This window comes from Vigna angularis, chromosome 2 (assembly GCF_016808095.1).
Source record: "Vigna angularis cultivar LongXiaoDou No.4 chromosome 2, ASM1680809v1, whole genome shotgun sequence".
Classification (NCBI taxonomy): domain Eukaryota; kingdom Viridiplantae; phylum Streptophyta; class Magnoliopsida; order Fabales; family Fabaceae; genus Vigna; species Vigna angularis.
Window position 1 is genome coordinate 39,294,383 of NC_068971.1, and position 26,205 is coordinate 39,320,587.

At 30.0% G+C, this 26,205-nt stretch overlaps 1 protein-coding gene across 1 annotated transcript; it reads left to right on the top strand.

Annotated features, from left to right (window-relative positions):
* Nucleotides 1–15,283: 15,283 nt before the first annotated feature.
* LOC108329533 (probably inactive leucine-rich repeat receptor-like protein kinase At5g06940) lies at nt 15,284–18,761 on the top strand. Its single transcript, XM_017563784.2, has 2 exons — nt 15,284–17,884; nt 18,067–18,761. Exons 1-2 carry the CDS (start codon nt 15,598–15,600, stop codon nt 18,429–18,431), a joined length of 2,652 nt encoding a protein of 883 aa, XP_017419273.1. The 5' UTR covers nt 15,284–15,597; the 3' UTR covers nt 18,432–18,761.
* Nucleotides 18,762–26,205: the final 7,444 nt, after the last annotated feature.

A 26,205-nucleotide genomic window follows, 5' to 3' on the forward strand; every position in this document is an offset into this window, starting at 1 on the left:
CGAGGATGCAGGTGGTGGTGCAACACGTCCCCATCCACAATGTTATTGTCATCTAGGAAGTGATGAATACGTCCGCATCAAGAAACTCATGAACCAAACCAACGTAGCGGTGGACATGGGTCGAAGAAACTCTTCTTGGAGCTCACCAGTCTCGTCCACACCTCTTCATTTTTGTATTATTCCAATTATGTCCCTATTATTATCCTGAAGGAACATATAGAATATTTTGTTTTTATTTGGATAAAGATTGTACAGTTGTCTGCATTTGGAAGTGTGACTCTAATTTGAAATATTCTAAACGTAGTTGGAGGTGTGATAAATCATAGGAAAACGTTTCTTCAACAACAGATTTTTGACAACAATTTGACAACAACACGTGTCTCACTGTCATTGGTTGTTTTTATTAAATTTTGTTTAAAGATTCATTTTGTTTTGGAGGGCATTTTTGGAATAATTTTCAAAAACTTTTTGGCGCTTTTCAGAAACCCTACTCTCTTTCCCCCTTTTCGAAACTCTCTCTCCCCCTTCACCGAAAAATCCTTCAAAACTCTATCTCCGTCATTGAAGTTCCTTCCTTTGAAACTCTCTCCGTCATTGAAGTGGTGTCTCTGTCCACCGTTGTTCGTCCGTCGCTTAGGTCCACCAATGTCTTTGGAGGAAGTCGTCTCTCTCTCTCTACGCCATTGAAGTGCTTTCTGTGCGCCATTTCTCCAAAGCTCTCGTTTTTCTGCTGGCACCGTTGTTCCTTCGCCATTTCTCCAGAACCTTACCTCTCAACCTATAAACACCCTTCGTGGGTCTTCCATCTACATAGGACTCACCAAAGTTGAAATTGCTTGTTGTGAACGCCTTAAACCATCACCAACAGGGGGATCAATCCAAAAAACCTTGAAAACACAGTCGTCAGGACTGTTGGGGAGTGCTTCGGCCATGTTTGGGTAGCACTCCTCAAGTTTTGGTACAAAAGGGGATTTTTCCACTGGTAATCGATTACCAGCTCCCTGTAATCGATTACAACAACATCAGTCCTGTGTCAATGATGACGAACAAACAATGATCATGCACCTCACCTCAGTTGGAGAAAACCACCTACATGGACATTTTTTTTGAAGAAATCAATGACTTAACCTCATTATTGGTGCAGGGAGCACACCCAATAACGTTTAACTCACTCACCCATCTCAAAAAATGAAAAATTCAACAAAAATAGAGAATGGGGAGCAGTGTTCATCTAGCTGGGGAGTACAGTTGAAGTTTCTGTACAAATTACCCTTTTTCCTCTTGTAATCGATTACAGGGGTCTTGTAATCGATTACCAGAGGAAAAAGGGTAATTTGTACAAAAACATCAACGGTACTCCCCATCTAGATTAACACTGCTCCCCAACTCTGTTTTTCTGAACTTTGCTACTTTTTTTGTTCTTAACTTTCTCCACCGAACTCCAAATGACTTGATTCTTGTTTTGTTGGAATCTAGACTCAAAGAACTTTCCAACAACACAAGAATCAACGCATTTGGAGTTCCGTGAAGAAAGTTATGAGCAAAACAACCAGCAAAGGTCAGAGGTGGTAGAAATATATAAAACGTTAACTTTAAGGAATTAACTGCACCTACTCAGGTGTCCAAAAATTATACATTAGTAATCATTGGAAAGATATTTGAGTCTACGTTCTAATAAAAAAAGAATCACATCATTTGGAGGTCTGTGGAAAAAGTTATGATTAAAATAGTTAGCAAAGGTCAAAGTTGACAGCATGGGTTATGCACCTCACCTCAATTGGAGAAAACCACCTAAATGTACATTTTTATTTTGAAGAAATCAATGACCTAACCTCATTATTGGTGCAGAGAGCTCACCCAATAACGTTGAACTCACTCACCCATCTCAAAAAATGAAAAATTCAACAAAAATAGAGAATGGAGAGCAGTGTTCATCTAGCTGGGGAGTACAGTTGAAGTTTCTGTACAAATTACCCTTTTTCCTCTGGTAATCGATTACAGGGGTCTTGTAATCGATTACCAGAGGAAAAAGGGAATTTGTACAAAAACATCAACGGTACTCCCCATCTAGATGAACACTGCTCCCCAACTCTGTTTTTCTGAACTTTGCTACTTGTTTTGTTCTTAACATTCTCCACCGAACTCCAAATGACTTGATTCTTATTTTGTTGGAATCTAGACTCAAAGAGCTTTCCAACAAAACAAGAATCAACGCATTTGGAGTTCGGTAGAGAAAGTTATGAGCAAAACAACCAGCAAAGGTCAGAGGTGGTAGAAATATATAAAACGTTAACTTTAAGGAATTAACTGCACCTACTCATGTGTCCAAAAATTATAAATTAGTAGTCATTGGAAAGATATTTGAGTCTAATTTCTAATAAAAAAAGAATCACATCATTTGGAGGTCTGTGGAAAAATTTATGATTAAAATTGTCAACAAAGGTCAAAGTTGACAGCATGTTATCTTATACGTATATCTTTCCCTCTTAGAGCATGGGGAGTATTGTTCATCTAGGTGGGGAGTACAGTTGATGTTTCTGTACAAATGACAATTTTTTCTCTGGTAATCGATTACAAGACCCCTGTAATCGATTACCAGAGAAAAAATTGTCATTTGTACAGAAACTTCAACTATACTCCCCACCTGGATGAACAGCACTCCCCAGGGTTATTTTTCTGTCCCTATGTGTGATTTTGTTCTATTTTTGTCACTATAATTGATTGACAGGGGCTTTTATAGGTGTTTAAACCAAGGTAGTTCAACTGGACTCCCCATGATGGTTTTGCCCGTGTTTTTGGTGACTTTTTTCCAATTTTTGAGATGGTTGAGTGAGTTTAATGGTCATGTGTATCAAATCCATTAACATTCTATGATGAGAACATATTTTGGTTCAATCCATGAATATTAACACTGAAAAAATATGTTGTGAATTGGAAATGTTCAATACAATCTATTACAATAATTTTTTAAAATATTAACGTCAGAATGATTGGAAAGTGGACATTCCATAATTTTATCAAGGAGACATTCCTCTCCTCATGAGTCAATCTTCCATTCAAAACATCAACAAACTTGGTTTTGAAAGAATGTTGCACACACAACTGCATAAAAAAAATTCATGTTAGAACAATCCAAAAAATAATTAACAAAACAAGAAACACAAATTGGCAAAGAGGAAAGGGGAAAGGCTAAATGGAAAATGGGAAAGAGGAAGTGGAAAAGGGGAAAGGGAAAACGTGAAAGGGGAAAAGGAATAGTGGAGATATCTTGCTCTCATCACCAAAGTCACCGGAGTTTTCCATTTTCCACAACAAAATCAATATAAAGGAGAACATGTTTCTCGCTGGGTTGCCTCGCCGAAGAAGATGAAGCTAAAATAAATAGAAACGAAAGAGAAAAAGAAAGCTTGAAGGGAGAAAGGAGAGAGCTTGAAGAGAGAAAGGAGAAGGCTTGAAGAGAGAAAGGAGTGAGCTTTAAGAGAGAAAGGAGAAAGCTTGGAGAGAGAAAGGAGAGGGAACGATGACAAAGGTTAAAGAGAGGATGAAAATGGAGTAAGGGAAAAGGAAAAAAGGGGAAATGGAAAATGGGAAATGGGAAATGGAAAATGGGAAACGGAAAATGGAAAGGGAAAAGAAAATACCTTGTTACTGGAGCTTTCCATTGCTTCACCGGAGTCTCGCCGGAGAAGATGAAGCTTCCTTCGTGCGAGAGAAAGAGAGAAAGGAGAGAAAACACACACAAAATGAAAACCAAAATGCAACAGTGGAGAAGAATGAAAACAAAAATGAGAGGGACATTTTCGGAAGCCAAATTCATTGTCAACTTTAATGAAAAAAAAAATATTTTAAATAATCCAATAGCCTTTTAACACGTAACGTTGTCAATTTTTTGTCAAAATTGTGTTGTTAGAATATCGGGATCCTAAATCATAATGTGCAATTCGAAATGCACAAGTTTTTTCATTCTACATTTATTACATTTAATTGTTTTTAAATTTTATTTGCTTTATACTTGAAAGTGCGGTGAAAGTTTTTTCATTCTATATTTATTTTATTTAATTGCTTTTGAATTTTATTTGCTTTTTATATTTTTTTAATAGTTTATTTAAATATTAAACATTTTGTGGTTAATATTTTGTAATTTATATTTTATTTTTGTATTTCATATTTATTTAAAATTTATTTTTAATATAATTAACTTTTTTAAATTTTGAAAATTTAATTTATTTTTTAAAGTTTTTGAATCTATATTTATTTATTAATATTTTATTTTTTAATATGAATTATTATTTAGTTATTTGTTGCATATATTTTGTTTTTATTAATTTATTAATTTAAATTTAATTTGTTGTATTTTGTGGTTTTTTTAAACTTTTTATATTGAATTGTTAACATTTTTTTAATTTTTAATTTTTATTATATTTGATATTTATTTAATATTTTTTATAATATAATTAATTTGAAATTTATATTTGTTTGTTAATATGTAATGTTTTTGAAATTATCTATTTATTTAAAAGATATTTATTACGCATAAATTTTAATTTTTAAACTAATATAAAAATAAAAAACAAATCAAATTCAAAAAATAGTAAATCAAAACAAAAAGAAAGAGAATAAAACATTCATTCATTGCATTTCTAGTTGCGGTCAAATGAGTCGTCCTTCTAAATGCGGCTACCGCAATTCCAACTGCGGTGCCATATGAACCACACTTCCAACTGTAGTTACGGCAGACGCTTAACCCAATTTTCAAGTGCGGCAACCTTTGTAATCGCTCTTTCACCGGCGTGCTCTCAACCACTACGTCTCGACTCGACCTTCGTCGCATCCAACCCAGAAATGCATCCAATCCATACTTTCGTCCCATCCAACCCATAAATGCATCAATCCAACATTGACGTCCTCTCAACCACTATGGTTAAGGTATTGACTATCATCCCATTTAATCCAAAAATACATCCAACCCAAAAATGCATCCCAGCACATACAAACAGCACATACAAATATCACATACAAACAACACATACAAATAACAGTTTGTAAGATAGTTAGAATAATAAAAAAATTTGGAAAGTGCAGGGTGAGACTGATAAGGCGCAGACATATGTTGATTAAAGGTCGGTGTTGGTTTTTTGGGATCCAGAACACTAAATAAGAAAAAATATATATTTTTGGGATTAAATATTTTATTAACCATTTTCAGATTTGAAAATAGTTTTTTTAAACATTCAATTTAGAATAAAAAATATTTTGTATATTATATATTTTGAAAGGTTCAATTCAAAATATATTTTGAAATGTTCAATTCAAAATTTAATTTTTTGCTTTATGGGTGTTTTGAAAGGTAATTATGGTGGAGATCGAAAGCGGAATTGAAAGTGGAGAAAAAAATGGAAGAGATGGTGAATAGTTGTTACGAATATTATGGGGGTGCATGAAGAAAAAAAGAGGTGCTGGAAAAAAAAACAGCCTCTGGTGTACATGTTTGATACTCTATTTCAAAGAAGCTCATTTTTTGTTGGCTTGACAGTACATGTTTTTTCATAAACAATTTCTCATTATGTTTGTAGTAAATGGAATTTGAAGTGAATTTGATTTCAATTTCTCAAATTTAAAATAAATTATTATGGTTTTAAACTTAAAAAAAGTAAAAAATTAGTTTCTCTAGTTCATTTGGTATACTTTTACTATTTGGCTTTCTATTATATTATTTGGTTTAATTAGTAATTTAGTTTGTTTTGACTTTAATATTTATTTTTTATTTAAGTAGATTTTATTTTTGAAAAATGATTCAATATGATATCTTCAATTAAACTATTGTTAACATAATTAGAAAATGTCGTGTGTAAAAATATAGATTTGTCACATGTTAAAATTTGAATCTAATTTTCACATATAACACCTTTTAAATAAAAAATGTCTAAATGTTAAAATGTGTATTCAAAAAAGAAATCACATTTAATATTTCTTACAAAAATAGATATTCAATTGATTTTTTTTTAAAAAAAATAAGAATTTAATTGAGTAAAAAAATATAAAAATTAAAACAAATAAAAAAACTTAAATATAAAAACTCAATTACTAATTAAATTAAATTAAGTCATATTATTTTATCAAAGTAACTTAAGTGGAAAATTTTAAATAAAATTAATGGATAGGGCTCCATTTATTTAATATATCATGTTGGGTGTGTTAATTAAGGATGCTAATGAAATCGGATAAGATGGTGACGAGTTTAGCTCTACTCATTCTGGATTTTACTGTAAAAGAACATCTTTTATTTTCCTCTTTGATAATATGTTATATTCCAATGATAGAGGCATATCGTCCACTCTCAAACTCATTCATAAAATTATTGTGTGAAACAAAACATTTTCAGATGAATTAGATGCTGAGAATGCAGAATTTTCTATAAGAAAAATGTTTTTTTAACAAAATTTTTTTACAAATTTTTAACAACAATTTATGTGTGATAAGGTGTGATTGTTCCGTTTATACGAACCAATAAAATAACGATACATCGTATTGTTATTAAAAAATTATTAAAATATCATGATCTTTACATAACAGAGATTCACGGGTGTTACTGATGTTCTATGCCTATTTACCTACACCTACTCTCGTAGCTCAGGAATCAAAAAATGTCTGCAAAAACAACTATGGTTCTTTCTGTATCCTTTCTGTGCTCAGATACGTGTAACTAACCAAATACGAAACAAGACAAAGCTGTTGAACCTGCACAAATCAAAAAACATCTTGCTTTTTAACTTTTCTTTCTCTAAACTAAACATAACTTCACATAAAACAGTATTCTCAAACCAACGGTTAATATGTATTTTATCGCATCATATAATTTATTTATTACATGTTTGTCATAATCTTGTGTAATTGTGTTAGAAAATTTAAGTTTAAGTCTAAGTATCAGTAAAAAATAAAGAAAAGAGGATGTACCTAAAGTATATGTAGTCCTATCCATAACATAACATTGATGTAAACATGGACAACAAAATGAAAGAAGGGTCCCCACAGTAAGGCTCATATTGGTACTATGAGAGGCTAAGTTATGGAATGCTTATTATTATTCCTCATGGCTTTCTTCAATGCAATAAGTGCAATTTGATAACAACATTGCCTTTCCCTCACAGCCACCATTTTCTGTCTCCTTTCTTTATCAAAAGAAAACCTTCAATACCTCACTGATTTCTTAGCTGTGATATGTGATTTGGGGTCAGGGAATATTGCAAACAAAGAGGAGGGAAACACACAAAAACTCATGCTCATCTTTCTTCTAAATCAACATCTATCAAATCTCAACTTCACACAGGTATATGGCAGTACTATTCAAAGAAAAAAAATCGATTTTTTTTTAAAGATTGTAAAATGAAAGTTTAAGAAATACTTAACAATGAAAAAATTAGGTAGATTAAGTTTGATGTATTAGGAAGTAATAGAAAAAATATTACATTTTGAAATATAACTATACAAAAGATCTCATGCATTATTTTATATTTTTTCATACTAATTACCCAATTACTCTTTCATATTTATTACCTGATAAGTTGATGCTTGCTTCATATATAGTATGGGAATATTTCTTGATATTTTCAAGGGGGACAAATTGAGATATATGTCAAAAGAAAACATTAAAAATGACATTAACAATACTTTTTGATCAGTTAACTAGGAAACTTACATGGAATTAGCCTCGTACTTTTACTGATAAAAGATGGCATCAATGGAAATCATGATTCCAAAGGGCACGCACAGTTTTGATGCCTTTGACTGCTATGATCGATTTGCCAAGCTAATAGTCCTTGGTGATTTCACACCTAAACAATTATTCTTTGCAACCACTTTTTCAATTATTTGTTCCAACAATCTTCATTGGTACTACAATATACTATATTATATTATTATATCATTGACTTTATTAGTAGGTAATCAAACATGATGATTGTGCGTAAGGTGAATTGCAAGAGAAAAACGGTAGAGTCTTAGTTTCTTGGTTTTCTTTGATGACCCTGATTAAAACTGACATTGTAGTTGGAGATTAATTATTATTATTTTTTAATTTTGGTTTAGTCCTGAGTGATTGATGATAACATAGGTTTTGGTACCATGCAGAGAAAAGTCAAAGGAATTGATTGGTACGATGCAAAAATTGTTTAACCTCTGTGTTTGTCTTTTAGCTTGTGTCTTTTATTCTTTCTTCTTACTGATAATTTTTGTGAGGATGCGCTACAGTGGCAAGAATCTAAAACCATAGGGTTTGTTTCTGATGCAGGGACTCTTCACTTTTTTTAGTTGTAATTGTGTTTTGGCCCTAGGAGCTTCTCACTTTCTCTTTGGATTTTTCTTTGCATTTTCACCCTTCTTCCATGTTACTGCAGCATTCAGCAAATTTCGTTATCATGGTTCAGAGACTTAGACAGAAGAAGCTCACTCAAATAATGGTACTGCTATCATGCTATGTCTTAAACAAAATTTAAGTCAATGGAAAAATCACTTCTAAAATCATGATTGCAGAAGACAAAAAGAAGATACAATTATTTTAATTAAGAAAAAAATATTTTACACTGAAAAAAAAAATACATATATGTTTCAAGCCTTAAACCTGTAATATATATATATATATATATATATATATATATATATATATATATATATATATATATATATATATATATATATATATATATATATATATATATATATATATATATATTCTCAAGATCTGGAAAAAAAAAGTGCATTGTAACTCTAACCCATCCGAAAAAGGAGTCACTGCAAGATAACAAAGATCAAAGTGAAAGCGACTCAAAAGAGTCTATTCCTCTCGTTCGTTGATAAAATATTAAAAAGAAAAGTGCACACAAATAATAACAATTGTTTGATGGAATCAAATAAATAAAAATACCTTTTAAAATGGCGAGATTTATCATTGTTACTTAATATTTATATATATTATTTTATTTTTTTACTTCAGTTCATTCATCTTTTCTTTTTTATTTTCATCCAATTTTATTTTGATAATAGGATTTATTTAGTTGGATTAACTTATTAGGAAAAGAGAAATAAAAAGAAACAGTGAGAACATCTGTTTTTATCGAATTTTTAACTTGAACGACTCGATGTTGCTTGAGTAGAAATATTCTTAGCTCAGGCGAATAATTATCACTTAGATGCAAAGTAAAAAAAAAAAAAGAGTATAAATTAGTTTCAATCTCATTTTTACTTGAGCTAGAGAGTCCCTACTTGAACGAAAATCTTTTCTAACGAAGGTAATTGGTTCAACTTGATTTTCGCTTGAGCGAGAACAATTATTTCATAACTGAATTGAATTTGATTATTTATTATTTTTCATGATTTAAAATATTAATAAAAAAATAGTATAGAACAACAATCTCATTGTTATTATTTGTAAGCTAGGTTTAAGGTCCTTGATATTTTAATATGAAATTTTAAAGTAAATAAGAAATAAAATTTATAGATAAAAGTTATACATTTATTCCTTAGTTCATTCTAAAATTTTCAATTTAGAAAATCATTTTCTCTTTGCATTCTTTCTTACTCCAAAATAGATTTTGATGGTATAAGCTCTAAAAATTTAAGGTTTGAGGAACAAATTGATTTGGAAAGATCAAAACTTAATTTTGATATGTTTTAAATTGTTTATTCTTCAATTTTTAAATGGGATGGTTGAGACACGACACTAATAATGTAGGAGGATGGATCTCTTGAATTTGAATATATAGATATGTTTATGATTATGACTTGAATTTGAATAAAATAGAATAATTTTGAAATGTCAATGCATTGAAACTTTCTTGAGTAATAATCCAGGTAATACTAAATATATAATATGATTTCTGAATCTGAAGAATCTTGCTACTTGCTAAGTGAAATTAGAAATAGTTAAAGGAGTAATTTAATAAATAGTAGTTTCTACTGATTGTTAGTTTATAAAGTGGTTATTAAGTTCTTTGTTAATTAGTTACTTTTATCTCATGTTTTAACACCTTAGACAACATGTTAGTCACGGTGGTAGAGGATTCATCAACAAGATATGTGATTTAATCAATATTAAAATTTTCATTTAATCCATCAAGGAAACTCATCACACAATGTTACTCTTTCTAAAGTTAACATGTAAAGAGCTACAATGATTAAATTCTTCCCAAAAAAACCTTTAGCTCATTAAAGAATATTGTTTTGTTTAATCAAATATAATTTCAGTTGGGTCTCAAATTCTAACCACGGTTAATTATTTGTTTCTTAAAAAAATATTATATTTCATTTCAATAACAAATAAAATCATACCATTTGGTAGCAGATTATTTTATTAAATTATAATTTCTTTTACATTTTTAAAATTTACTTTAATAATTAATTTTAATTTTTTACTTTTTATTAATATTTTTACAATTAAATACAACATTAATAATTATCATTTTATATTACTTTAATAACTAAAAGCATTTTAGTAATCTTTAATTTTTATTCATTAAACAATTTTTTTTTATCTGTGATATCAATCAAATTTCACATTAATTTTCACAAACTTTATTTTCAAATCCCCTCTTATTTATTTTTAAATTCACTCAAATAAATAATAAAAAAATTTACTCTCAACTTTTCTCAAATTCATCCACTAACTCTCTTGGATGATCTGTTTGAAGTAAACAGAGCTAAGTAGCCTATGGTGGATCATAATTTGATTGGTTATATACACGTATATGTGTCTATACGTGTGTGTGGACTTGTGTGATTTTACCTATTTGGATATTAGTAGTTAAGAGTTTCATCAAGATAATCAATTGCATATTTTTGACCAGTGATGCATAATTTTACTAATTTAATAAAAGTGAAGATGACTTTAACATTAAATAGTAAAAAAGGAAAAGAAATGGTGGTCAATTAGAGTAGGAAGGCAAACAAATTCCCGTAAGTGTGAGGGCATATTTTGCGTAATTTATTTTCTGCGAAGATAAATAAATTGAAATGTCAGAAGCTTTGGTAAGTGTTGAATTGAGAAAGATAGAAATGAGAGAGAAAGTTAAGAATCTTTTGATATATTTCGGAACTTTTTGGATTTCGTCCACTTTGTCAGAGAAAGCCCACATTTTATGATTCTCTTTCTCCTTCTCAAAATATAACGGAGGGCATCGCAACTTCTCTAATTCTTAAACTTTTGCTTCGGAAGCATATCATCTTTTCTTTAAAATATTGCAAGTTTTAACATTTGCATCAGATGTTATTACAATGGCAAAAAGTCCAATCATAACTTTCGTGTCCTTGAAGTGATACCATAAACTATATTTTGAAAGACAATATCTTAAATATTTTGATAGACAATGTCTTAAGGTCAGTTTAGTTTACTAAACTCTTTTTTCTACAATCGTTTGCTTCACTTGTATTGTAATCTTTATATTTTAAGTTTATAATTTCTTTTTCTTATATTCTTTTTACTCAGTTCAATTTTTATATTTTTTAAGATGATATCCTTTGTTAATAATGTTAAATTAATTAATGACAAAGCGAAACTTAATACATAATTAAAATTTACAAATCATGCACTCAAAACAATTCATAAATAATAATCAATTTTAGTAATTAATAATTAAGAATAATTAATTACTATTATAGCCAATTTAAATATTAATTTATAAATTAAAAATTATTAATAAATAAAATAATTTATATTATAAATAAAAATTATAATTGATTTCTAAATTAGAAATAAAAATAGTTTTTATTATAAATTAGTATTTCAATTGATCACTAAGATTAGTTATTAAAACTTTAACTACCAAATAAATTAATTTTTAAAATAATTTTTATTTAAAAGATTTATTTTTCGTCACTAAAATTAAGAATTTTTCTAAATTAAGAATTTTTCTAAATGTGAAATGAGTGTTTATTTGGTTAGGGCAAAATTTTGTTTTCTTTTCTAAATTAGATTTTAAGCAGAAACATGAATTTGGGATCTGTGAAATTGGGGACCCAATTTGGCTAGTGACAATTATTATTAAGGCTATTAAGGCTTTGTTCGTTTAGAGTGATTTGGGGGAGATGATTTGAATGGATTTGAGTGAATTTGAGAGTAATTTTTTTGTTGTTTTTTTTAGTGGATTTGTGGGTATTTGAAAGTGGATTTGGAAGTAAAGTTTGTGAGAATTAGTATAGGATTTGATTGATGTGATAGATTTTAAAAATGAGTTTAATTGGTAGAAATTAAAGATTACCAAAATGCCCCTAGTTATAAAAATAATATAAAATGTTATTTATAAATGTTATATTTAATTGTAAAAATATTTATAAAAAAATTGTGAATAATTTATAAAATTAATGTTTAAAAATTATAAAAATTAAATAATCAACTTATTTTTAATAAATTAAAAAATATAATATACCTAATTTTATTAAGATGTAGATTTTTTTAAATTATAATATTAAAATAATTATAAAAAAAACTGAAAAATAAGTTTGCATAATAAATATATATAAAAAAAAAAAATCTGTAACCGGTTACGCGTTTGCGTAACCGGTTACATGTGTGCCACCAAAATTAATAAGCTCCTGTAACCGGTTACATGCTTCTGTAACCGGTTACGCCACCCCCTCCCAGTGCTTCATACCTCTGTAACCGGTTACGACTCTCCTGTAACCAGTTACGCTCCTTGTGTTGCGTATGAAGTGAAGGGCACACACAACTTTTCATCAACAATCCACGCAAATCTCTTCAATTTTGCGAGTGATGAAAACGGAGTGCGTCCCGCAAATCCGTCCTCGATGATCCGTTCATTTCCGCTCAAATGAACAACGATGCATTCAACAATCGTCGCTCTCAAATTCGCATGAACAGTACAATCTGTTCATGCGAACACAGGCTAAAATGAAAAAAAATACTTTTTAATTCTTCTATTAATCTTTTAAAATTTAAAAGTATGTAGTTTTAATATTTAAATTAAATGTTTAATGAAGATCTTTTACTGTTATAAATTTAGAACAAGACTAAATTTACATATTGTATAAAATCTGATAATTAACTTATATCTAGAGCGATACAAACAGAATTTCTGAAAAAGTAGAATAACCAAAGCATATTTAATCGTATTAAAAACGTTTATTCATATAAACTGTTTGCACTTTTTATAATTTTTTATATATGGTTTGATAAAACTTTCTCAAAGTAAGTTTTTTTAATCTTTTTTATATATAACAGAGATTTATTGTTCAAAAGAAATTTGTTATGTATTGAAAATAGTTCTAAGGAAAAATGAGGTATAGTGTAAAACAATTTCGCACCATTTTTCAATTAAAAATCACAATTCATAATAAACTTCATTAAAGTTTAAAAGAGTACATTTTTATTTTACTGTCCTAGATAAAAATCTTTATTGGTGGAGCTAGATTCATAATGAATCATGTTGTCCTCCACCGCTACAATAAATTGTGTAGCAGAGGATCTACCAGTTCATGTCCCATACTCTTATTTATTTCCTCAAATACCCTTTTGCCTTTTTTTGTCTCATGCATATAAATAATTGTGATTATTTACATTGATCAAGAACAAAATGTACTTTTATTTTTTGAAATAAGATAATGGGTGGTCTAACTAAATTAATCAAAGAAAATAAAATATTGCATATGTTTTGTAGAAGCAGTATTATTATATATTACTATAAAGTTAATATCCCAACTTATCTTCACCTTTGTCACTCTTTCATGTAATTCCAAATCATTCTGATAAAACGTGCCATGGGGACCTATGTCTCTTATCAACAACACCCTCACTCACGAGAACACTTTCTTCCTAATTTTAAAAATATTAAAATTTTGGTACCGAATAAAACAAAATTCTTATAATAAATACCTAATAAAAAACTCAAAATTATTATAAAAATTTAAAATTAATTAAATTACATTAATTTTTAAAGTTAAATATATTTTACTCTCTAAAAAAATTGTTTATTACGTTTAAAAGTTTGATATATTTTTATTTTTCAATTTATAAAATGAACTAAAATAGTTTTCTTAATTTAAATATATTAATTTTTTTATGTGTTAAACTATTTTAAAAACAAATATTTAAATTATATTGACTCACTATCAAATTATGTAAACAACACCAACATTAATTAAAAAATTCTTTTAATAAGTAGAAAAATTAACATAACTGATACATTAACCCAAAATATTTTGGGTATATAAAAGAATTAACATAGTTAGTTGAATTAAAAAAATTATATTTATTATTTTTTAAATTGAAAAATAAAATTATGTTAAAATTTCAAGATAAATTTTAATTTTATATTAAAATTTAAAAATAAAAAAATATATTTAATTGTGTTTTTAACATTAAAAATATTATTGTATTAGATTAGTAATAGAAGTTATTTTCCCGAGGAGAAGATGCCAAGTTTAATGAAAAGTTTTGTTTGGTTATTGGGCATAATCAAAGCTGTCTGACTTCTGAGTTCTGACGGTCAATTGGGGACCCCACTGCGAAACACAAATGGACAATGTGGCCACGTGACCCAGTGACCTAGCCAAAACGTCTTCAATGTAATGAGGTACAACTTAACATGCATTCAATTCGTTTCCCCTCGAAGGTAATATTAACAACAATACTAAATAAAATAGATAAATGTTTGGTTTGGGTGTTCCAAGGTCAAATCCTACATTACTGTTCGCTTCTTTGGATTCGATTTCAAACGTTGAAAAAACTCACCTCTTTCCCTTCTTGGGGTGAAAAGTTCCGCGACATTAGTGACTGAATGCTTTATAACAGTGACAACAATTTTCAGACAATGCCTTCTAACTTCTCACCTGACATTGTTTCCTCTGTTTCGGAGAAATTTACTACTACTGGTAACAACAAATAAATACACTAATAAGTGAAACAGAGCAGACAGGTAAGAGAGACTATGCTAGGTTACTAGGGTGGATATAAAGTTCAAATTAACTTTATTATATCATTATTATAATATTTTATAATGTTAAGTTCAGATACATGTTCTTATTTTTTAAAGGAAGTGTCTGGGACAAATAAAAGAATGTGTAAACATAAATCTTTGTAAAATCCTGTTTCTGCTGGTTTCCAACGTGTGTTTTTTCACAAAATAATCTATATTTTATCACCCGTGTAAAAGTAAAACTTAACACATTCGCATGTGAGTAAACACTGAGAACATATTTAGTCTTATGTTTATGATATTATGTTTTTTTTTTATGTTTACGACAGTTTGACATTTTATGTTTTCTTATCTCTTGATTCCCTTCTATTATCTCTTTCTGTGTTGAAATTATTGTACTATTTTCTTGTCCAGATACAATTCCTTTTGAACACAATGTCATGAAGGGAAAAAAGTCTTTAAAAGAGAGTGAAGGGGAGACTTTTGTGGTTTTATCAGCAAATTTCTCAAATGCCATGATGAGTTTTTGCACGTAAAAATGCAAGCTTTTTTTTCTTTCCAGCCCATCGAGCTCCAGTAATCTCACTATACACATTCCTTCACTTAACAGTTAACACGGATATATAGAAACCGCTGAGAACAACTCAAAGCAAGTTCTTTTGCAGTCACCAAGCTCATGGCCACTACTACATTCTGTACATACCTATTCCTTCTCTCCGTGTCCCTTTCAATCTTCAATCTTAGTTCATCTTCATCAGAGAGGGACACCCTTCTCTCCTTCAAGGCCTCCATAGTAGACTCTAAGAAAGCCTTGTCTGGCTGGTCCAACACTTCATCAAACCATTACTGTAACTGGACTGGAATAACCTGCTCCAACACACCTTTACTCTCTGTAATTTCTATCAACCTTCAGAGCTTAAACCTTTCTGGGGATATCTCATCTTCCATTTGTGACCTTCCAAATCTGTCTTATCTCAACCTTGCTGATAACATCTTCAACCAACCCATCCCTCTTCACCTCTCTCAGTGTGGTTCCTTGGAGACTTTGAATCTCAGTACCAACCTCATATGGGGCACTATCCCATCTCAGATTTCTCAGTTTGCTTCCTTGAGAGTGCTCGATTTGGGAAGAAACCACATAGAAGGAAACATCCCTGAGAGCTTAGGCTCCTTGAAGAACCTCCAAGTCCTCAACATGGGAAGCAACTTGCTTTCAGGTAGTGTGCCTGCTGTCTTTGGCAATCTAACTAAACTTGAAGTTCTTGATTTGTCTCAGAATCCATACTTGGTGAGTGAGATTCCAGAGGATATCGGCGAGCTTGAAAATCTTAAGCAGCTTCTGTTGCAAAGCTCTTCTTTTCAAGGCAAAATTCCAGATTCTCTGGTGGGCCTGGTTAGTTTGACCCATTTAGATCTCTCTGAGAACAACCTAACAGGTGGGGTTCCTCAGGCTCTACCATCTTCTCTGAAGAACCTGGTTTCCTTAGATGTTTCACAAAACAAGCTTTTGGGGCCATTTCCAAGTGGCATCTGCAAAGGAGAAGGCCTTGTAAACCTCTGTCTCCACTCAAATTCCTTCAATGGTTCAATACCCAACTCCATTGATGAATGTAAGAGTCTTGAGAGATTCCAAGTCCAGAACAATGCCTTCTCTGGAGATTTCCCCGCTGCCTTGTGGTCATTACCCAAAATCAAGCTCATTAGAGTTGAAAACAACAGATTCTCAGGCCAAATACCCGAGTCAATTTCAGGAGCTGTTCAGTTGGAGCAAGTTCAGCTCGACAACAACAGCTTTGCTGGTAAAATTCCTCAAGGTCTTGGCCTTGTCAAGAGCTTATACAGATTTTCTGCTTCTCTCAACCGTTTCGATGGTGAACTTCCTCCTAACTTTTGTGACTCTCCTGTTATGAGCATAGTAAATCTCTCCCACAATTCTCTTTCTGGTCAAATACCAGCGCTAAAAAAATGCAGGAAACTAGTTTCATTGTCTTTGGCCGATAACAGTCTAACTGGAGAAATCCCCTCTTCTCTTGCCGAGCTACCTGTACTCACCTACCTTGATCTTTCAGATAACAATCTCACTGGTTCAATCCCACAAGGGCTTCAGAACTTGAAGCTTGCTCTTTTCAACGTCTCCTTCAATCAGTTATCAGGTAAAGTACCATACTCCTTGATTTCTGGTCTCCCTGCCTCATTTTTGGACGGAAACCCTGATCTTTGTGGCCCTGGATTGCCTAACTCTTGTTCTGATGACATGCCAAGACGCCACATTGGTAGCATTACAACCTTAGTATGTGCTCTCATCAGTTTAGCCTTTGTTGCTGGAACTGCCATTGTTGTTGGTGGGTTTATTTTGTATAGGAGGTATTCCAAGGGAAATCGAGTGGGGGTCTGGCGATCAGTGTTCTTCTATCCTCTCAGGATTACCGAGCATGATCTACTGGTAGGGATGAATGAGAAAAGCTCAATGGGAAATGCTGGGTTTTTTGGTAGAGTTTATGTTGTGAGTTTACCTAGTGGTGAACTAGTAGCTGTGAAGAAGTTAGTCAATTTTGGAAACCAGTCCTCCAAAAGTTTGAAAGCGGAGGTGAAGACTCTGGCAAAAATTAGGCACAAGAATGTTGTTAAAATTCTGGGGTTCTGCCACTCCGATGAGTCAGTGTTTCTCATTTATGAGTACTTGCACGGAGGGAGCTTAGGGGATTTGATTTCTCGTCAGAACTTTCAGCTGCAGTGGGTGGTTCGATTAAAAATTGCAATTGGAGTTGCTCAAGGGCTGGCATATCTTCACAAGGATTATGTCCCTCACTTGCTTCACAGAAATGTCAAGTCAAGTAACATTTTGTTGGATGCAAATTTCGAGCCAAAGCTCACAGATTTTGCTCTTGATCGAGTTGTGGGAGAAGCTTCATTTCAGTCAATTTTGAACTCTGAAGCAGCATCTTCATGTTACATCGCACCAGGTATGATAAGTTGTTTTCAAACAACATCAAATGCATTCTTCCATAATTGAGCTAACTCATTGGTAGAGTATTTTTTTCATACAAATTAAGACCTACATGCATGCTTGGATTTTCACTTTATATGAAGTAGCTTGAATTTTGAGATAAACTCTTAAGATCGTTGTTGTGTTGTTGCAATGCAGAAAATGGTTACAGTAAGAAAGCAACTGAACAATTGGACAGCTACAGCTTTGGCGTGGTACTACTGGAGCTAGTGAGTGGTAGGCAAGCAGAAGAAACGGAGTCAAGTGACTCAGTTGACATTGTGAAGTGGGTTAGGAGGAAAGTGAACATCGCTAATGGGGTGCATCAAGTTCTTGACCCAAAAATATCAAACACTTTTCACCAAGAGATGATTGGAGCTCTAGATATTGCACTTCGTTGCACTTCTGTGGTGCCTGAGAAAAGGCCATCCATGGTAGAAGTTGTTAGAAGCCTTCAATCCCTGGAGTCAAGAAGTTGCATTGCAAATTTGCATGAACCAAATGAGGAACCCTCACCAGTCTGAACTTCTGAGTCCAAACTCAAAGACTGCTTTGTTTTTTGTTGAGTCTTTGTATGTAAATTTTAAGGTCTGTATTTCACATAATTTTTGTTTTTTCTTCTTTCTATCTGATGAATTGAGATATAGGAATGGTTTGCATGATATATTCTCTATTTGGCATTGGATTGTAAGTGTTAATCAGGAGTGCCATGACGTATTGGTTTAGACACTTGCATTTATGATGCAGACTCAAGGTTGGAGTTGAAGTAGACAAAACCAACTTCAGTGTACTTTTTTCTGTCATATGGTGGAGAATACACTACATCTAAAACAGATGTCACGAATCTTTCAAAATACATTGTGAACTAAGCATTTAGCTTATTCATAGCAGTACAAAACCAAGCAAACTTTTTCAATGGGTAAAGAAGATTTGATAGCAGATTTATGTAATAATAAGGCAAGTGTGAGGTGTGAAAAGTGGTTTGACACGTTAAACTTTATCTAAACTTTAGTTTGCCATTTTCTTTAGTCAAAGTGGTAGTAACTAGCAAAAGAAAATAATCCATATGGTACAAGTAGTGGTGATTGGTTTTTAGATAGTAGTTTGTTCTTTTTTTATTCAAATTTGATCATTATTGTTGTCCTTATAAAAAGAAAAAAATAATAATAAAATAATTAATCGAGAGAATGAAGAGGCACTAAACATTTTTAAATATGGATTTATATAATGTTCTCTATAATCGACGTGAGACTTGCCAAAATATTATACAATTTCTTAAAGATAGTTTCAATCTTTAAAAAGATATCAAGTTTGAACAGATAATCATATGATACAAAGCATGGAGATAGAGTGGAGTGAAGTGCGTTGTGAGGAGTGTAGATGTTACAAGTTCTTGGTGAATGTGGTCTTCACAAATTACGAATTTAGGTGTCATACAGAAAAATAATTGTAGAAAATTATCTATATGTAGAGATGATAACTTTTTAATTTGTAACCAAATCGAGATAGTAATAATATTTTTATAATGCCAAATATAAATAAAAAATAGTTAAGCGTGGAAGTGATTTTTTATAAATAGAATTTAAAATTTTTATTATTGAAATATAAATAATAAATTAAAAAAATATTTTTTTATCTCTTATTTTTTTTTAAGGTTATGATAGGTTTGTTTATCTTTTTTTAATATCAAAGTCTATCATAAAGATCATGAGTAGAGTAAAATAATTTTGTTTCGTTCTAATTTTTATCAAAGTAATTTCAATTTTATCTTTTTACTTGAGTTAGGTTTAAGAAGTTATGTGCTTGTCCATGACTCGATTGGATTTGAGATAAATCTCTTTTTGTCTAGTATGGATAAAATATGTTCAAATAATTTATTTGTGTTATTTATATAAAATTATTGTTTTTAGAGTCAAGAAACTTATTTTATATAAGAAAAAATAATTTAATTACAATAACGTTATAAGTTACAAAATCTGAATTTAGAAGTTGAATGACAATAAGTTAATGAATTTTATGGAAGTGTAATATGTTTAATTTAATTTGAAATGTTTTAACATGAGCAGGTTGAGTATCTTTAGTTTAATTTGAAATGTTTTAACATGAGCAGGTTGAGTATCTTTAGTTTAATTTGAAATAGTCTAATTTTTTATCAATCGAGTTAAATTAGTTTAGTTCGATGTTATTTAGATTAAGTGTATAAGTTTTGGTATAACAAATTCAAAAAAATAGTCAAACTGAATTATTTAGACTCGTTGGCTAAGTTATCATCTCACTGAGCAAAATTAAATTCCAATGAGCCTTTAAATAGGACTCCTAAAGTTTTTGGAAAGCCAATATGAAGAAAATTAATTTTTGTGAAAAACCTGAGCACTCAGAGAGGACTTGTGGTTGGACAAGTCATATTCTCACTCAACGAAATTATTTTCATAGGAAATTTATCTTGTCATATGAGAAGACTTAGTTTCTTGGAATTTAACTTTGTTGTGAGTGAATGTAGTATGATAGGTGCAAATCTTTAACTTTAATTCAATGCATGAGTCTTTGGAAAGTAAAGTCAAGCTTGAATGAGTTGGTATTTTTAATGATATCCATTGGACGAATGGACGAGTTGTGAAAGTATGTGTTTCTATGAAACTTTTTAAAAGAAATCTAGTTTACCCTTTTTTTTCTTTTCTCAATGTTTTTAAAATGTGATGATTGAGTGTTAACAAGAGTAAAAGATTTTTTGTAAAATCCCATTTTTCCTCCTAGATGCACAAAGTCGACACAACAAACAAAAACTTTCACGTTCTAAACATGCCTCGTTCTCTTTATTTTCTTCTTCTTCAATATCTCATCCTTTTCCTTTTCTCCTTGGTTAGGTTGACAACAAAACTAGAGATGGAGAGCTTTCCCACTTCACTCCACTATTTATACTAACTAAGGGTGTCAAAATGGCCTCTGCCTCGCAGGCCAGCCTATCAAAATGGAGCAAGTCAAGTTGAAATTTTTAACCCGCCAACTCATTTTGGTTCGATCCACTTAGACTGCGAAATTGGCAAATCAAAACTCCTAACTCATTTGTTTTCTATTTTTTATTTTTAAATTAAAAATAAAAATAATTAAAAAGATTAAATTTTCACTATTATATTTTAAAAAAAATGTAAATATACCATATTATTATAATTTAAATCATTAACACTTATAAACTAAGCTCCAATTATTAGTTATAATAGAGTAATTTAACATGTAAATATAATAATTATTTTAATTTATCTAGTTAAAAATGTTGATTAATCCATTAAAAGTTTATAAAATATTTATAGGATTAACTATGTTTTAAATATATATTTTTAAGTATATATATAAACAAATTCTAAAAATAAAATTTTAAAAATTAAAAGAAAGTAAGGCTAGTCCACTAACTCCTTGGTTCGTCCTATGACAGAACAAATTGGGGTGGTGCTCCCTCCACCACCACACCCTGCTTCTTACACCTCCCCAAATTCTTTTAATTCCAATTTTATCTTTAGGTTAAAACTTTTTTACTTTTACCATTTAAGATTTTTTAATAAATTTGAAAACCTTACTTCTACGGTTTACTCACTACTCAGTTGCACCCCATATCTCATTGATTCCTCTCTTTCCCATTTCACTTCCTCATTTACGTTTCACTTCCTCTTATCTCTTCTTCCTTTCCTTTCTTTTTCCTTCATTTGTCTCTTCCCCATTTTCATTTCATTGCTTTAATTTGGTTTAATTTTATTTGATTTGCTTTAAATTGATTTTATTTGATTTGGTTTTATTTTATTTTGTTCTCTTTTAATTTTATCATGTTTGATTTATTTTATTTCATTTTATGTTCTGTTCACTTTATTTCATTTTGTTTTATGTAATTTTATGTGTTTTGTTTTATTTTGTTATTTTGCTCCCATCATTACAGCACCTATGATATTCTTTAATCTGGACTTCATCACCATCAATACCAATCCTTATCTCCTGTGGATCTCATTATCCTTAATTGAAACCTTTTCACATAATGAATTTGCTCTTTTCGCCAACTGAATTTGGCCTATTCTAAAATTGGTAATCATTCACTCCACCAAACTAGATGATTCACGAAACTCAATTATTTCTTTAATTTCCCATCACAACTACTGATAGTCTCCACACTCTCCATTCTTATATCCGCTTCTCGTCAAGAACAGGGGGCACCAAAATCTTTTAATTTTTCTCCATTGACGGATGTCGGACATCCGTTGAAGGCCAAACGGATATCCCACATCCGTTTTGGCCTTCGCGGGCTCTGTTCAGGCAACTAACAATAGAACCAGAAGCAGCGACAAAACAACACAAATCCAAAGCAAAAAAACAGTAATACACCTTAAATTAAACAATCAAACAATGGTGAAGAAAACTAGTGAAGAAAACCAACTTGGATGGAAACAAAAACAACCCGAACGAAATCTAGATCCACGCTCCTCGATGCTCCTCCACACCAGGGATCAACTATAATGGAAGCAATGAAACGAAAATGGAGAAGAGACAAATGAAGAAAAAAGAAAGGAAAGGAAGAAGAGATGAGAGGAAGTGAAACGGACATGGGAAAGGGAAATGGGGAAGAGAGGAATCCGTGAGAGATGGTGGTGCAGCTCTATAGTGAGTAAATAGTAGAAGTAGGGTTTTCAAATTAATTAAAAAATCCTAAATGGTAAAAGTAAAAAAGCTTTAATCTAAGGATAAAATTGGAATTAAAAGAATTTGGGGTGGTGTAAGAAGCAGGGTGTGGTGGTGGAGGGAGCAACACCCAACAAATTGTAATCTCTAACCCAATTTTTTAGTTGCAACCCAATCCAACTAAATTCGTTTTTTGTAAACTAAAAATAGGCCGAACCAAATGGGTGTTGCTCCCTCCACCACCACATCTTTCTCCCTCCACCTCCCATTTACTATTTTGCCCCTAAGTAAAATTTTATTTTTAGGGTTATTATTTTTTAATTTTACTCATTCACAACCTATTCCACTAATAACCTATTCTAGTCCCCCGTACATGAGTAAAATACTTTTATTTCATTTTAATATTATATTTCTTCCTCTCTTTCTTTCGTCTCTGTGAGATACTACAAGTTGCAAAGGTTGGTGGTGGTGAAAAGAATTATCAAGCAGTCTCCCTCTCGTGATGCAGTGTCGCTCTCGTGGTGCAGTGTGTGGAGTGGTGCATTGCGTGTGTTGCTTCCTCCAGGTGCGTATTCGAGTAAACCTTCAAATAAAACCCTAAAATAAAAAACGTAACCTTTAAACGGAGGTGACATTCTTTAACAGACGTCAACATCCTTCAACGGATGTCAACATCCTTCAACGGATGTCAACATCCTTCAACGGATGTCAACATCCTTCAACGGATGTCAACATCCGTTTAAGGTAAAACGGATGTCACCTCCGTTTACAGGTTACGTTTTTTATTTTAGGGTTTGTTTTATTAGTTTATTCTTTATTTTGGAAATATTTTAATAATTTAATTTAAATGTTTTGATTTATTATTTTTGAATATATTTTTAATGTATTTTAATAATGTAAGGAAAATGAAGAAGAAAGAAACGGAGGAGGAGAAGTGAAACGGAGAAGACAAATGGGGTTGCAGAGTAAAACGGAAGACAAATTGTTAAACGGAAATGAGAGATGGAAAGATTTGGTGCATGGAATAAAGTAGGAGAACTAGGTTTGAAATAAATTAAAATAGTAAAAATAAAAAAAATTTAATTTGAAGATATAATTGGAATTAAAAAAATTTGGAGAGGTGGAGGGAGAAAGATGTGGTGGTGGAGGGAGCAACACCCGAACCAAATAGGATCTGATCCATTTTGTGACTCCAAATACTAACCCACATAAGCTAATATCAAGCAGCTACTATAAATAATAATAGGTTATCATCAAACTAAGCAAGTATGCTACATAACCAATATTTTATCACTTTTAAACTTTTAATTTTAGCAATCAACCTTTAATAATAGGTCTTACCTTCAACATATTCTTCCAAACTCTGTCATTCGTGCTACAATAAAATTATTGTAAAAATCAATCCATGATCATAAATTACATAATTTAAAAGAAATATGACATTTCATTGTTGTCTAATTTTTTTTTAAACTTTCGAATTTTTTTTATTAACTGCTAATTTATTAATGGAATTTACCTTTGTTATTTGATATGTCAATTATTAGTCTGGATGCCTCTTTTTAAATGGTCTTTTAAGATTGAATTTACTTTCATGCAATGTCTTTTGGTCTGTGTGATGCTTCCACCCTTAATATTATTATGGATTCTTCATATTTTATACTTATAGAGCAAAACACATGTAATAGAATACTGCAAATAACATGAAAGGATTATGTAGGTGTTGCAAAAGTTTAAAAACGTCATAGATATAATGTAAAATGTTGGGACAAATACTTACCTTTTTATAGAGCAGTATAATTTCAAATAAAATAGGTTCTTAATTATTTTGTATTAATAGATTTCAAGGAACTAATTAGACTTTGAAAACTGATTATCTTCATATTTTTGAGACTTTGATGTTTCACATGTTCGAATTTGGACAAATATTTGGGTGCGGTTTTTTCGTAGGCACTACAATACAATGATATGATATGAAAGAAAAAAACAATTTTGATTAATAAAGTTTAGATGATACTACGCATTTATTTTATTTTTTTGTTAATTTACTTTCTTAACTAATGATTTGAAAAATAATTGAAATACATATTTGAAGATATTAAATTTTGCTATTGTAGTTTTATTTAATAATTATTATCATTGTTTTCAATAACTTTAATATATAACTCATATATATATATATATATATATATATATATATATATATATATATATTATAACATTTAATATATAATAAATATAATATTAAATAATACCATGCAGTCAATTTTGATAATAATTACATTTAATATTACATTCAATGCAATATAGATAAAATTAAATATAATATTTATTATATATGCTGTACTTTTATCCAAAAACGTTTACAGTTTTGGTCTTTAATTTTTCTGAATTGACTGAGGTGTTTTTTCAGTTTTCAATAAATTATTAATTGTTTTTTAACATAAAAATAAATTACATTAATATTTGTCTTTATAATAGATAAAATTAATATATTTATTAGGAGAATGAGATAAATTTTGTAAAGTGACATATTTATTATTATATTTAAAAGCCTCAAAGTATAATTATATTAACAAGGATTGTTGGAAGAAATTTCTTTATAAATATTTTTAAATGAATTTAACTTTTTCATAATTTAAAATCAACAGATTATAAATTTAATTTCGATTTTCTTTTTACTTTTTTCTTAAAAAATATATGAAAATATTAAATAACGTCATTTAAATTTTTAACTACAAAATTATCCATAGTTTTTAGTTTAGTTTTTTTTTTCAAATCATATCTTTGGATCAAAAGTTTCTTTAGGATAAACTATATGTAGAAAAGTTTGTATAAAGAGAAATTACTTTATATTTTATTTATATTAATTTTATGCTGTCATTAACTTTTAATAAAAATTTATATAAATAGTTATAGCAATATTAAATTGTAATTCAACTATGAATTATTAATTATTTTTGAGTTATTATGATGTTATATATTTTATAGGTTCTTTATATTAAGTAGACAGTAATTATTATTTTATATAGATAATTTTATCATAACAGAGAGATAAATAAAGAAAATTGAACTGATTTTTTTAAAAAAATATAAATTAACTTATGGATTTAATTCTAAATTGATTTTAAATAATTTTTTATTTCATGTTTATGAAGAAACTGATTCAAATAAGATGATATTTAATAGGATGTTAACAAATTTTAACAACTTTTTGTTAATAGATTATGTATAACTATTTTATTAGTTTGTATATTTGAAACGGAATAATGGTTGTAAAAAAATTTTCAAAAATTTTTTTTAAACAAACTTTTTCCTGTTTAATATTTTGAAACTTTAAAAAATGTACTTTTTTTTATTTATAAATGAGAAATTTAGAAGTAGGACATGACAGAAGAAGGACTGCTAATTAGGTATTATATATCGATTTAGATTCTCTAAATTTTCAAGAAAAATTGCATACAACACTTTCCTAATCTAACCATTAATATTAATAAAACTAAATTTTAAATTTATCAATTTTATAAAAATTAAATTGAATGGATGAGATGTATGCAGTTTCACTTTCTACAGCAGATAATTAAAATATCTACTATATATATTCTGCATACTGTCTATCACCAACACAGGCAAAAGTTTCAT